The sequence below is a fragment of the Chinchilla lanigera genome, unplaced genomic scaffold, assembly GCF_000276665.1.
Source record: "Chinchilla lanigera isolate Chin_1 unplaced genomic scaffold, ChiLan1.0 scaffold00011, whole genome shotgun sequence".
In the NCBI taxonomy this organism is placed as follows: Eukaryota; Metazoa; Chordata; class Mammalia; order Rodentia; family Chinchillidae; genus Chinchilla; species Chinchilla lanigera.
The window spans coordinates 26,910,841-26,925,551 of NW_004955412.1; the positions used below are offsets into that span (position 1 = coordinate 26,910,841).

At 36.8% G+C, this 14,711-nt stretch overlaps 1 protein-coding gene across 1 annotated transcript; it reads left to right on the forward strand.

The window, feature by feature from the left end:
* Positions 1-2,084: 2,084 nt before the first annotated feature.
* Pate4 (prostate and testis expressed 4) lies at positions 2,085-3,828 on the forward strand. The gene is made up of 3 exons (XM_013510981.1): positions 2,085-2,091; positions 3,056-3,172; positions 3,483-3,828. Exons 1-3 carry the CDS (start codon positions 2,085-2,087, stop codon positions 3,602-3,604), a joined length of 246 nt encoding a protein of 81 aa, XP_013366435.1. The 3' UTR covers positions 3,605-3,828.
* Positions 3,829-14,711: the final 10,883 nt, after the last annotated feature.

The window sequence follows — 14,711 nt, forward strand, 5'->3', positions numbered from 1 at the left end:
GTTCTTAAACAAAAAGATTAACAAATTTGATCACAATAATATTTAAAGTATATTTCATGCTCAAATGTAAAAAAGGCAACTTATATTACAAATAACTAATATCCTTTATGAGTAAATTTACTTTTTATTAAAAAAATCAAAAAGGAAACTGCCAGTGATCTATTATAAGAGAAATAAAAATTAAAAGAACACTGAAATCCCACTTTTCACCTATCAGATTTTTAACAGCCAAAAGTTTGATAACATGATATGATATCATCATTGAAGCAAGAGAAGAATTTTTCTTTTTTTTTTTTTGGTACCTGGAATCAAACTCAGGACCTTGTGCTTGCCAGGTTGGTGCTTGTGCTGCTCAGCTATATTCCTGGCCCAAGAATTTTTCAAGCATTGATAGCAAGACTATACATAGTTATATTTCCTCCAGAGTGCAACTAGGCAATGTGTATCAAAATTATAAATATTTATATTTAATGCAGCAATTCTGCTTCCATGAAATTATGTTATAAATATACTAATGCACAAATAAAAATATATTTACTACATTGTTTAATAAATAATTTCAGCATTATTAATTGCAGAAAGTAATATAAAAATGTACAGGAAACTACACGTAAGGAAGTGGCTAATTAAAGCATGATACCAGGGAATATTATGCAGCCAGTATCAAGTGCTCAAACAAAATCAAAGTGTCTGTTATGAATAATGTACAATTATCCTTTGGAACTCCATTAGGGAATCAGTTCCAGATCCTTCATGAATATCAAAATCCATGAATGCCTAAATGCTCATCTAAAATTGCAGTGTTTGCATATAATTTATACACATCCTCACGTATGCTTTAAATCATCTCTAAATTACTTACAATACCTAACACAATGTGTTATATAAATCATTGTTGTGCTGTCTTGCAGTAATGGTGAAACTTTTAGAACTTTAAATGATACAAAAAGCTCTCTATGGCACATGTGCCATAGGTTCACCACCACTGGTAGGACATAATGACAAAAATCTGTACAAGTTCAGCATAGATACAGTTTTTCAAATACTTTCAATGTGTTGTGGGTTGAATTCACAGATGTGGAACTCAAAGATGCTAAGGGCCAATTCTGCCATCAATAAAAAGGGGAGCAAAAAGACATAAATATGTATTTATATTTATTTGAATATACATAAAGTCAATCTGAAAAATACTGCCCATTATAAATACTTAAACCTGAACAATGTGTTTGAGCTTATGGGCGCCACGTGTGTGAGTGTGCATGGTGTGAATGCAGAGTAAAAACTAGGACTTTTCATGAAACTAGAACTATTTCATTATTACATGAGATTCAACACATTAACTACTGAAACCAGATTATTCTTATGGCTAAAAATGATGGCAAGATTTTTTTCTTGTAAATGTAGACAAGCTATGAGGCTTGCTTGAAATTACAGGAACAGGAAAACTGCCTTTAGAAAAAAAGATCTGAAAGGAGAGTAGAACAAAAGAATAAAATTGTTTTCTGATTTTTACATCTGCATCCATTGTTGACCTACTAAATGAAAATAGCATCAAATCACTACCCTGCCTAAAGTTCAACAGATTTTTATTGTTCTTGAGACTGAATACCACATTAATTTATGAGAACTCAGAAGGTCAGACTTTTGCTCCCTAGTCATGTATTCTAATAAAGCCTACTCCATTCTCTGTTCCCCAGTTACATTCTTATTTTTGTTTCTCCATGTACAAGCATCTTTTGACATGCTACTCCCTAGGTCTGAAATGTTCACCCTGCCCACAACACACCACCTATTTACCTGGATTTACTCTTACTCATTGGCAGGCCTCAGCTCCCCCAAAAAAGCTTTCTTTGGCTCTCTAAATTATGTTAGTTCTTCCTTTTGAAATGTTCTCACCACCTATGCAACTATTTCTTGATATCAAGATGTGTGAGGAAACAATATTTGCCTTGCTTACCTTTGCATTATGAGAACCTGTTATAATATCTAGAATGTGGAACATATTCAAAACCCAACAGTTGACATCATTCTTTTCCCTTAATAAGAGGAAAGATGAGGTATATCCACATTCACCACTCTAAACAATGTCAAGTGAGTGGGAAGGTGGATAATTTCTGAGGAGTCCTGCAAAGACAATTAGATTTAACATTAGGAGATCACAACCAATATTTGTGAGAACAATCTTAACAAAATCATGAAAATGGGCTTTGGAGTAAAGAAATGCCACAAGTATCAATTTATATTTAAGTCAATAGCATTCAAAGCCTCTTGGATTCCATATAAATTTTGATTCCTTAACCTTGGAATGTCAGATAAAAATTGAAAAAATGTACCCTCTTCCCATTCATCACCATGATTTAGACCATAAATCCAAATGACTCATGAGTGCTGATGTAATCTCTCTCTTCTGTATCTCCTCTCCTCTTACTTCCTGGTTACAGGGACTCCCGAATCACCTCTCTGTCTACTTGGTGGCAGTTATTCCATGGAAAGGTAGAAAGGCCAGGCCATACCTGTTGGGTCATCAGTAGAGGGTATAAAATCAGTGCATTCTGAACATTCCATTTTCTTTCTTATCTCTGGACCCTCCCTCATTAGATTCCCAGTATGCAGCAAATTCTCTGCCTGCCTCTCCCTACACCATAACCCAAATTCTACCTACATATCAAGAACACACTCAAGTCATTGACTAAAGTATTCCTCTACCATCTTAGTCCATAGTAGTCTGTCTATTTGCTATATTCAGTCGGCATCATAGTTTGTCTGAATGACTATATACTATCTTTGATTTTACTGTAACTGTTTCATATGTGTTTATCTTGTGTTCAAATATAAGTAGACACTATGCAGGTCACAGAGACTCAGCCTTATTTTTATGCACCTCTTAGCTTAACTCACAAAGCTAAATTAAGGAAGAATTTGATGAATACCGCTGATAGAGTGAATACATAATATAGTCATAGGCAATACAAATGCCTTTTTCTGATGATGTAATCTCATTTTCCCATAGATCACAGTTCAGCCTAAATACTCTTATTTTCTCTCTACATTGCAGTTAGGAGTCTGAGATGTAACACCTGCATATACAGTCAACAGTCAAAGTGTATGCAAGGTGAAGGCTCTTGCGTTGCGAAAGATGATGAAGCATGTGCAACCATATACTACTACAAGAGTAAGTGAGGCTGTGAAAGACTCCAAAAATGTCTTCCAAAAATCATCACTCTGTGTACCTGGGAACATCAGTTATCCCTACTTTGTGGAGAGGCAAGGAATAGAAGTGGGAGGCAAGAAGGATTACTTTCTAAATTCCCATCGAAGTGTTTGGTATCAAGAGCCAGTTAGAGTATTGTGTGGGAGCATGACCCTCAGGACCCTGGGGATCAGACCTAATGAAAAACCCTTTACCTCTTAGCAGTGAATTGCAGGAAGTCACTGTGAAGATAATCTCCTTTGGCGCTTATAATAGGCTTCTTTATTTTTAGGAAACAAACATCTGTACTCAACACACATGTGTAAATATAAGTGCAAAGAAGAACAAGGCAAAAAAAAAGACTTGATGAGGGTGACAATGTGCTGCTACAAAAACTTATGTAACATTGCCTAGAAGGAGGACAGGATTTTGAAGTGGATCATCTTCTCTTCAAGACACACAATCAAATATCAATCAAGATAAGCAACTTTCCTTCCTATAGCAAAATTCTACATTGGCTTCAGAGTCCTGAGAGAGCAACAGAGGCTATGCCTTTATTGCAATGGAAGGGCTCCCCTTCATCACCATTAGATGCTTACAATCATGAGCATTACAAAAAGATTCCTTCATGAGCTACACTTATGTTATTGCATTTCATTGTTTGATTTCTGATTTATGACCCTTTAGTAAGCTGAATGCTGATTCTCCAAAGATTTTTATATCCTAATCTCTGTAACTCATAAAGTTTGCCTTATGTGTCAAAGAGAGCATGAAAAAGTGATAAAAGTTAAAGATCACGAGATGTGGAGGTTATTTTGGATTATCAAGGTAGACACTCAATGCAATCATAAATGTCCATATAAGAGAGAGATAAAAGAAAATCTGACTGTAGAAAAGGGAAAGATAACATGATGATTGAAGCAGTGATGGAGGTGATATACTTCGAAAATGGAGTGTAGTACTTTATGGTTTGCAAGGGGGAACAATATAATTCATAAGATTATTTTATAATAGTCACCCAAAAAGTCATATACAAAAAGTGCAGAAAATCTTTCCACACACTAAAGGCCAAAGAATCTTTGGTCTTTCCACACACTAAAGACCAAAGAACCCAACTGAGGGCCTGGATCCCATGGCAATGTCCTGCATGAGTCCAGCTGAAGACCTAGAGCCCATAACATAGAGCAAAGGCCCCAAAACCAAGAAATACAGGTAGCTACCAGGAGCTGAAAAGTGCAAGAAAATGGATTGTCACCTCAAAGTCCCCAAAAGCCCTGCTAGCCCTTGACTTTAGTCCTATGCTATGTCTAACTTGTGGTCTCTATACTAATAAATTTTATTGCTTTAATACACAAAATTCACAGTAATTTATTACAGCAGCAATATAAACCTAACTCAAATCTCAATAAACACTTGGAGTTAAGTGGTTGGCAATACTGCCCTCATAGGAGCCAGTCTAATTTTCTCTTCCTAGAGTCTGCAAGAGGAGAGAAGTGCACACCAAGTGAATGAACAGGGAGATCAGTCTTTGACATTTAAACTTCATAACATGCTGCAATCCTTTAGATATGTCTATGAAGCAAATGATTCCTTGCCACTTCCTAATGCAACATGTCCTAATAGCTGGATTTATGCATTTCTTTTTAGTTCTTATACTCACTGAAATTTTTTTAGCAATAGTTGTCCCCTTCCTTTTCTCAACTGATGAAACTACTTTTATTTTAAAGAGAATTAAAAAATGAAACAAACATTAGAAATGATACAGAATTTCAAAAAACAAGATACGAATTCAACAATGGTTGTTATATTGCATATTGTTGTCTTCAAAGTAGTTGCTCAGGGCTGGGGATTTAGCTCAGCGGCAAAGCGCCTGCCTGGCAAGCGCAAGGTCGTGAGTTCGGTTCCTGGTACCGGAGAAAAACAAAAAAAAACAAACAAACAAACAAAAAAAAAAAACAAAGTAGTTGCTCAGATTACCAAATATGAGAGTGTAAAATTGGTAAAAAAAAAATTAAGCATGAAATATTCCTTTCAATAAAACAGAAATTAGTAGTAAATTATTGTAGCTATTAAATATGTATGTGTGTGTGTATATATATATGTATAGATAGATATAGACATATATCCTACTTTCTTTCTTTCTTTTCTCCTTTCCTTCATCCCAGTTGTCCTTTCCCTTTGAGAAATTTCTTTCCCTTTCACAATATCTATTGTAGCTTTTGGATTTTATTTACTCTTTCAGGTTCTTACAAGAAGGAGACAGTACAGTGTTTACATATGTGAGTCTGATTTATTTTACTTGTGAATATGGTCTCTAGTTGTATCCATTCACCGATGAAATCCTCGAGTTTATCTTTCTTCATAGCTGAGTAATACTCTATTACATAAAAATACCCAATCTTGGGCCAGGGATATAGCTCAGCAGCACAAGTGCCTGCCTGGCAAATGCAAAGTCCTGAGTTTGATGCTTGGTACAAAAAATAAATAAATACAGAAATACAGAAATAAAAAATAAAAAAATAAAATAAAAATACTACATCTTTTTTGTTCATTCCTCAGATGATGGGCATTTAGGTTGTTTCCAAGATTTAGCTATTATAAATTGTGCTGCTATAAACATGGGTGCACATATATTGCTGTGGTATGATGTCTTCAGTTCTTCTGAAAAAATATCCAGAAGAGGAACAGCTGGGTTGAATGAGACTTCTAATCCTAGTTTATTGAGGAATCTCCACACTGATTTCCATAGTGCTTATACCAGTCTACACTCCCACCAACAGTGGAAAATGGTTGCTTTTTCCCCATAGTCCCTCTGGTATTAGTTATTGACTGATTTCTTGATGAGAGCTGTTCTTTCTGGGGTAAGGTGGAATCTCAGTGTTGTTTTAATTTTCATTTCTCAAGTGACCAATGATGTTGAACATTTTTTCATATATTTATTTGCTATTTGTATTTCTTCATCTGAGAAGTGTGTATGCCCATTGCTCAGATGCCCTTTGTTTTGGGTCTTTGAATTTTGGGGGCTTGATTTTTTAAAATTCTTTATATGTTCTAGATAGAAGTCCAGTTAGCACAGTTAGCTAAAATTTTTTCCCAGTTCATGGGTTTTCTTTTTACTCTTTTGGTGATTTCTTTTGATATGCAAAAACTTTTCAGTAAGATGCAATCCCAGTTATTGATTCTTTGAAGTATTTCCCATGCAGTTTGGTTTTTGTTCATGAATACTCTGTCTACCCCTATGTCTTCAAGATTTCTACCTACTTTGTCCTCCATTAGATTTAGTGTTTTGTTTATAATATTTAGATCTTTGAACCATTTTGACTTTATTTTTTAGTGCATGGTGATACCCACAGATCTAGTTTTAGTCTTCAGAATGTGCAGAACTAGTTTTTTCCAGCACCATTTATTAAAGAGGCTATCTTTCTTCCAGTGAACATGATTGGCCCCTTTGCCAAAGATCAGGTGGATGAGTAGGCACAACTTTTAGTTGTGCCTACATCTTTTAGTCTGTTCCATTGTCCCTCAGGTTTGTTTTTTCACCTGTACCATGCTGATTTTATCACAGTAGCTTTGTAGTATAATTTCAAGTCAGGGATTGTGATGCCTCCTGCCTTGTCTTTGTTTCCCAGGATTGCTTTTGCTATTCTAGGCCTGGCTGGTTCCAGATGAATCTGAGGGATGTTTTCTCTAGCTCTGTGAGGTATACTAATGGTATTTTGATTGGAATTGCATTGAATCTGTATAACAGTTTTGGGAGTGTGACCATTTTCACTATGTTGGTTCTTCCTATCCATGAGCAAGGAATATCTTTCCATTTTCTGAAATCCTATTTGATTTATTTCTTCAGAGTACTGTAATTTTCACTGTATAGATCTTTTGCTTCCTTTCTTAGACTAATTCCTAAGTACTTCATTTCTAGATGCTATTGTGAAAGATGTGGTTTCCCTAATTTCTCTGTGTGCTTGTTGTTTGTGTACAGGAATGCTATTGATTTTTTTAGTGTTGGCTTTTTATCCAGCTATGCTACTGAATTTGTTTATTAATTCTGGGAGTCTTTTGGTAGAGTTTTTTGGGTCCTCCATGTAGAGTATCACATCATTTGTGAATAAGGATAATTTAATTTCTTTCCAATCCTTATTCCTCTTATTTCTCTCTCTTGTCTAATTGCTCTGGCTAATATTTCAAAAACTAAACTGAATAAGAGTGATGAAAGTGGACATCCTTGTCATGTTCCTGATTTTAAAGTGAAAGCTTTTCAGTTTTTGTCTATTTAGTATGATGTTGGCTGTTGGTTTGTCATAGATGGCTTTTATCAGATTGAGGTAAAGACCATCTATTCTGATTTTCTGTAGGGTTTTCATCATGAATGAGTGTTGGACTTTGTCAAAAGCTTTCCCTGCATTTATTGAGATGATCATGTGATTTTTGTCTTTGGCTCTGTTGATATGGGATATTATATTTATTGATTTGCGTATATTGAACCAACCCTGCATTCCTGGGATGAATCCCACTTGGCCATGGTATATAATCTTCTTGATGATTTGCTGCATTCTGTTTGCTAGTACTTTACTGAGAATTTTTCATCTATGTTCGTTAGGGAGATTGGCCTGTGGTTCTGTTTTTCGGTTGGGTCTTTCTCTGGTTTTGGTATCAGGGTGATACTTGCCTCCAGGAATGAGTTAGGGAGAATTGCTTCCCTTTCATTCCATTACAGAGTCTGAGAATAACTGGCATTAAATTTCCTCTATATATCTTGTAGAATTCAGCTGTGAATCCATGAGGACCTGGGCTTTTCTTGGTAAGTTGTTTGTATTACATTTTCAATTTTGTAGTTATCCCCTTCTTAAAACTCTCCTCAATTAGCTTCCAGTACTGCCACATTGTGTTTCTCTTCCTTTCTCAAGACTCCTGAGGGAGAACTTCTGTGGATACTAGTTGGGTTTGTTATTGTGTGGTTGGGGCTGGGGATTTAGCTCAGCGGCACAGCGCCTGCCTGGCAAGCACGAGGTTGTGAGTTTGATTCTCGGTACCAGAAAAAAAAAAAAAAGTGTTATTGTGTGGTTGTTTTTATATTTGAGCCATTAATCTATGGGAGGTCCACTCATTGCATTGTGTTAAGAAAAGAATCCAGTATTATTTTTCTTCATACTATGAGTCAGATATTTTAAATCTATCTAATATTAAATCTCTTTTCCACTGATTTCTGATTCTTTTTTTTAAATCACACATGGAGAAACAAACAAACAAAATTACTCTTTACCCAGTGCTTTACTAAGCACCCAGGGCTGCTTTCTGGGGACTCTGTCTCTGTCACACTTCTGACACCACATGTGTGAGTTTTTTCACACTAATGAATTCTTCAACTCTTCACTGGACACAAACTGGGTGTTCTACAAGTTAATTCTGACACTAAATGCCACAGTCCCACAAGACAGCCCTCTTTCAGAGGCCAAGCTCAAAGGAAAAGTCCCCAGGTTATACACAATTTCTGTCTAAATTGGATAGTCCCCATCCCACACCCTTTTCCCTAGTTTTGATTGTTTGCTGGAATACATCACAGGACCTGGAAAAAGTTTAGTTTCTATCATGAATTTATTACAAAGGATCTGTTAAAGGATAGAAATGAATACCAGGATTAAAAGATACATATGCTGACACCTGAAAGAATACTGAGCACAGGAGATTTTGTCTCTGTAGACTTTGAGGTATATCACAAACCCCACCCCACAACATAGATGCTTTCCTCTTCATCAGCCGAAGGGCTCTATATAGCCCTTTGGTTAGGGATTTTTAATGGATATGTCATTTTGTAGGCATGACTAATTAAGCCATGGCAAATAATTGATTAATCTATGGCCATTAATTAAAACTCTGGTCCCTCTCCCCTCTTCCCAGAGGTTAGAGTGTAAGGTTAAAATTTCTGTCTTCTGATTATATGGTTGGTTCACTTGGTAACCCCAGCCCTCATTCTGTAGATATCATGGTGATTCCAGAAAATCTCTCATTCATGTAAACTCAGGTGTGGTTGGAGGTTGTTATGAATAGCAAAAGATAGAGCTATTTCCAGAACTGGACAAAGGCCAAATATTACAACAAAAGATGTTCTTTTTACTATCACTGGGGAAATTACAAAGAGTTTAGAAGCTCTGTGCCAGGAGGCATGTGCAAAACCAAAATAAATTTGCTCTTTAAGTTCTGAAGGGGTAAATCCCCAAACAGTCATTTCAAGTTAAAAAAAAATCATTAAATCAAAAAATGCACATATAAACCTAAGGAACATCAAAGCTTAACAACATGGTACACCATAGAATACCCATTGTTTACCTTCATGATTGTGAGACCAACAGAAAGCTGCCATTGGCTGCTTGTGCTCTGCATCAGAACAGAGTAGCACACCTTATATTGTTAGCCCAGGGGGAAAAAAATTAAAATTTAAAGCATGAATTTCACTTTAGTACTATCATAAAGTCAAAATTCTCATCAAATGCACCATGGTAAGTTAAGGTTTTCTTGTATTAGTCATTTTTCAATTTCTGGAACCAAATATCTGACACTGCAAATTAAAGGAGTACAGCTACCAAATTGAAAGGAGTCCAGCTACCAAATAAAATCCTCAATACCATTTGAAGTCTCATAGCCCTCACTGTCTTCATTCCTGTCAGCATGGTGGTCTCCTTTGCACCTACCAGAGTTGCTCATAAATCTCTACTTACACCGTTGTAGGGCTTCTCTAGACCTTTAGAGAAGCTTGCCTCTTCAAACCTTTACCAACTCCCACAAACCAGTTGCAAAGGCTTCTAAATCACATGATCAAGTATAGTCACAGCAATGACCCCACTTTTTGGTACCAGCTTTCTGTATGAGTCACCTTTTTGTTTCTGGGACAAAATATCTGATATACACAACTTAAAGGAGATTTACTTTGGCTCACAGCTTCAGTCCATGGTTAGCTGGTTCCAAAGCAGAAACATCTTGGCAGAAGGACATGGTGGAGGAAAGTCACTAACTTCATGACAGCCAGAAAGAGAGGCAGCAAGGAAGAGCCAGAGAAGAGGCCAGATGATAGACAGTATCAGGGACAGCCTAGCCTTAGGCTCACAACAGACAGGATACTTCTAGCTTTTGGAGACAAGAGCATGCTACTCTTACCATATTTCTTTCAAACCCTAACATGCTCCTTTAAAAAGCTGTGAAAATATGCTCCTACCATTATCATGCTTCTTTGACCTCTGGCGTGAGCTTGAGAAGCATGTGCCCTAACTGCTGTACAGTAACCAAGGGTACTGCATGGCCATTATAATATCATTAGCATTGTAGTTTTGAGCACCCCCAGACTTTACATGCCATGCTGATTCCATCCAAGCCCATAAAAAGTCAAAAACATTTCATCCTGATGTGAGGGTAGAGACTTTCAATTAATTGAATAATTAGGTGGCACCTCAGACCCCAGAAAAGTCCGAATCTATACCTCAAAACCTAAAGTATATGGGGCCACTTTGAGTCAAACATAGTCTGAGTTTTCACATCAGGCAACCCCTTCTCTGAGTAATCTTTCTGACCGCTTGTGTGTCTGCTCAATCCTTTAGGATGCAAACAGCTTGGATGTCAGTTGAAACTGAGACCAACTGTCTGGTAATACAGGGACCAGAGATAATCCCCAAAGTTACACCCCCATGAGCCACCTAGATATACCCAAGAGTGTGCTTTACTAATCTTCTAAACACCTCTCAAGCCAACCACATTGACAGTTGATTAATCATCATATACATATTTTTAAATTACTAAAAATCAATATCTTCAGTTATTTCTTTTGCTAAAGGAAAAGAACCTAAAAATGCTGTACTTGAGACATGGAAAAGAATAATAGGTATTATATTTCAAACACCTAAAACAGAATCAGGAATTGGCTAGTGATGCGGGCAATGTGTATGATAAGAGCTCTGAAGACACATTTACCTTAACAAATTTAAATTAAACTGTCAACGATTTACTTAAGTAATATGAACTACAAAGCATTCAGACTTCTGCTTTCTGAATTTAGTCATGTCTTTCTAAGGCAATTTGGTACTTAAATAATTCACAAATGTAAGTACACAGGTAGATACAACATACAGTGCACACCTGCACACAAGCATACATAAAAACAAAGAGTGTATAGCTTTCATTTAGATTTATCACTTGCAAGGTTTTTTTAAGTTAGGCTATTGAGCTTGGAATGGTGGTGCATTCCTATAATCCCAGCACTCTGAGAAGCTGAGGCAGGAAGATCACAAATTCAAGGGCAGCCTAATCAACTTTGTGGTTTAGAGATGCTCTGTCTTAAAACCAAAAAATGGCTGAGGATACAGTTCAGTGCTGGGTTCAATCCACAATAAAACACACACACACACACACACACACACACACACAATTAGACTATTCAGATTATCTTTTTTTCCATAGGACTAAGAAATCACTAATCCTAAATTTGTACTTCCAAAGGTATGATTCTTAGTTGAAATGAGGTCGAAAATTTACAGCTGATAAGTACAAAACAGTTTTTATGTCCACCCAACCTGGGAAAGCCTTCCTTGAATTTCCATTTCTCATTTTAGTGCCTTTTTTGGAAAACTTCCCCCTTCTATGGTAGCTGATGGAGTTTGTCTTACCTTCTCTATTAGCTCGTAAAGTTTGTGTTTTGGGATCAACTCCCTCAGATTTTATCTCAAAGCCAGTTCATCCCACTGTGTCTTGTACATTCATGAGAACATGAGGGGACTCAAGACTCATTAATTCCCCAGTGACCATCTTCCTGGATGAACCAATAACATTATTCTGACCAGGAATAAGGTATGTTATTTTGGGCTTTCCCACCTGGCCAGTCCTGGGAAGTTACCCCTGACACCTCCAATCTGTGGAGTTGAAGGAAATGAGTGTCTCTTATCTTCAGTGTCCTTATAATCAGGCACTCACAGACTTTCTATACTAGGTAGCGGCAAGATTGCAACAATCAGGAGGAAAAAACCAAAAAGGAGATGCTAGATAATAGAGGAATAAAAGGCAGGGAAGGCCTTGTCAGAACAAAGGTTCTGGCAAATTCTTTGAAACAATTAGAGATTCTCCAATACAACTACATAGCTCAGAATAAACCAAGGATTGTCAACCAAAATGAAGGGAGTTCTGAGTTCCAGGAAAGCTTCCCCTAATCATCCCTAGGAAGCAGCACAGTGAGCACAGGGAGTTCTCTGCTGGTTCCTAGTGCCAACCAGTGTGAATACTCAAGTGAAAGTGGACCATCTTGCATGTAGCAAAATAAAGTATATAAATTTTAATTTGCATTTCTATAATGGCCAGAGATCTTAAACATTTTTTCACATATTTGTCAGCCATTTATAGTTCTTTTTTCTGAGAAATGTCTGTTCATTTCACTTGCCCATTTCTTGATTGCATCTTTTATTTTAGGTGTTCCAATTTTTTTGAGTTCTTTTACAATCTATATTTTAGACTTCTGTCTGAGGAATAGCTGGCACCAGAAATAATGGCAATCATCAAAAAGTCAGTATTTTTGATGACAAATTCTGGCATGGCTTTGGTGAAAAAAGGAATCCTCCTATATCACTGGTGGGAATATAAATTAGTACAACCAGTAGGGAAGTCTGTGTGAAAATTTCTCAAAGAGCTAAAGTTAGAAATTTCATATGACCTAGTTATTCACCTTCTAGGCATCTTCTCCCCAAGAACTAAAGACATACTACAGTGCATACCCATGATTATAGCAGCAAAATTCATAACAGTTAAACACTGGAAGCAGGCAGCATGCCCATAAATAGATGAGTAGGTATGCAGTGTGTGCTACTTATACATAATGGAATACTACTCAGCTATAAAGCAGGATAAATTTGAGTTATTTGTAGGAAAGTGGATATACCTGGAAAATACAATGTTGAGTAAAATAAATTAGACACACAAGCTCAAATACTATATGATATCTCTCATTTGAGTGAAGCAAAGGACAAAAAACATAGAGAATAATAAAGGATGGATAGAAGAAAACATGGGGTAAGATTGCTTGCAAATAGGAAGGGGTTTGGAAGACCAACAGTGAGAGCAGAAGAGGAGGGGAAAGGAAGCAAGTGGAATTGAGTGTCATGGATAGAAATCTAATAACCTCAGTGAATGCAAACATTATTTGTCATAAATACGAATGAGGAATAGTAACAAGAAATAATGCTGGTAGGTTTTATATAACCTTTCCTGAGACTAATTTGGCAATAAACATGAGAAGGAACACACTCACTATACTAGCAATTACACTTGAGGGAACTTATACGAGTAACAGTGTACTCCTCCAAAGATTTAACTAAGAATAATTATATTAGCATGTTTATAGTAGCAAAATAATGGAAAGCTCCCAAATTAGAGGAAACTGTTTCAATAAACTAAGATCCTAATATAATGAAATATTTTGCTATGACTGAAAATAATGTTGTAGAAAATAATACATATACAAATCATATCCATAAGAAGTGAAAACAAGCTGAAAAATATTCAAGTGGTAAAAAACTGGATAACTATATGAAAAAAACCTTAAACTGTACTTTATGCTATATGCAAATATTAACTTTAAATGTATCATGAATATAAATATAAGAGCTAAAACTGTAAAGCTTATAGAAGAAAACAAAAAAAGTTAAGTTGTTTGGGTTAGATCAGATTTCTTAAATAGGACACAAAAAATCTAAAATATAAATTAAACTTCCATCCAAAGTAAAAACTTTTGAGGAGTGATGTGGGGGATGCTGTGGCTTCAAAGCTTGGGTCTTGGTTCATCTGAGCACATGTTAAGAATATGAACCTGCTGTCTAATGCAGGCACAGACTGGGATTTATTTATGCAACTTTGACTTAGCTATAGCCCACCAGAGAAGACTATAAGTAGGTGATAACAGCATATGTAAGCAATAAACAATACAGATGCAGCTGCACTTTCTCACTACTGCCTGCCTTTGAACTGATGTCTGTCTCACATGCATTCTTTTCCCTGGGGATCTCACCTGCAAAGGTACTGCTGCAGGGACCCAACCATGACAGTTTATATGGATGGCAAGACGGAGAGATGAGCGTTCCCTCCCTGGTGGATATGGAAACAGCATGGGATGGCAAGGAAGAGCCCCAGAGGAGTGCCAACATGCACTCCCCGGCCTTACCTTGGCTATGCGTAAGCACCTTTTTGGCAGCATGGAAGGTTCCACAGGACTAGGACACTGTCTGCAACCCAGGGATGTTTTGAAAGACTTAGAAGTGATAGACATGCAGATCCCTCCCTCCCACCATGAGTCCACTGGGTGGGTGGTGTGGCTTTTCTTTACCCTTTTTGGTGCATGGAACAAGGAGCAGAAACCTTCAGCCTGCAAGTAGGGAAATTGCAACAGATTGAAGAGCATGTCATGTTGAGAGGCCCAGATTGTACAGCCTCCTCCTGAAGTCTCCCAGTGTAAATCCCCACCTACAGGAGGAGTCCTGGGAGGATCCCCTGCTTTTGC

Bases quoted from the DNA above. Each gene is read 5' to 3' on its own strand.
- Pate4 (XM_013510981.1), top strand. The intron at 3,173-3,482 runs GTAAGTGAGGCT...CTTTATTTTTAG, and splicing joins AACCATATACTACTACAAGA to GAAACAAACATCTGTACTCA.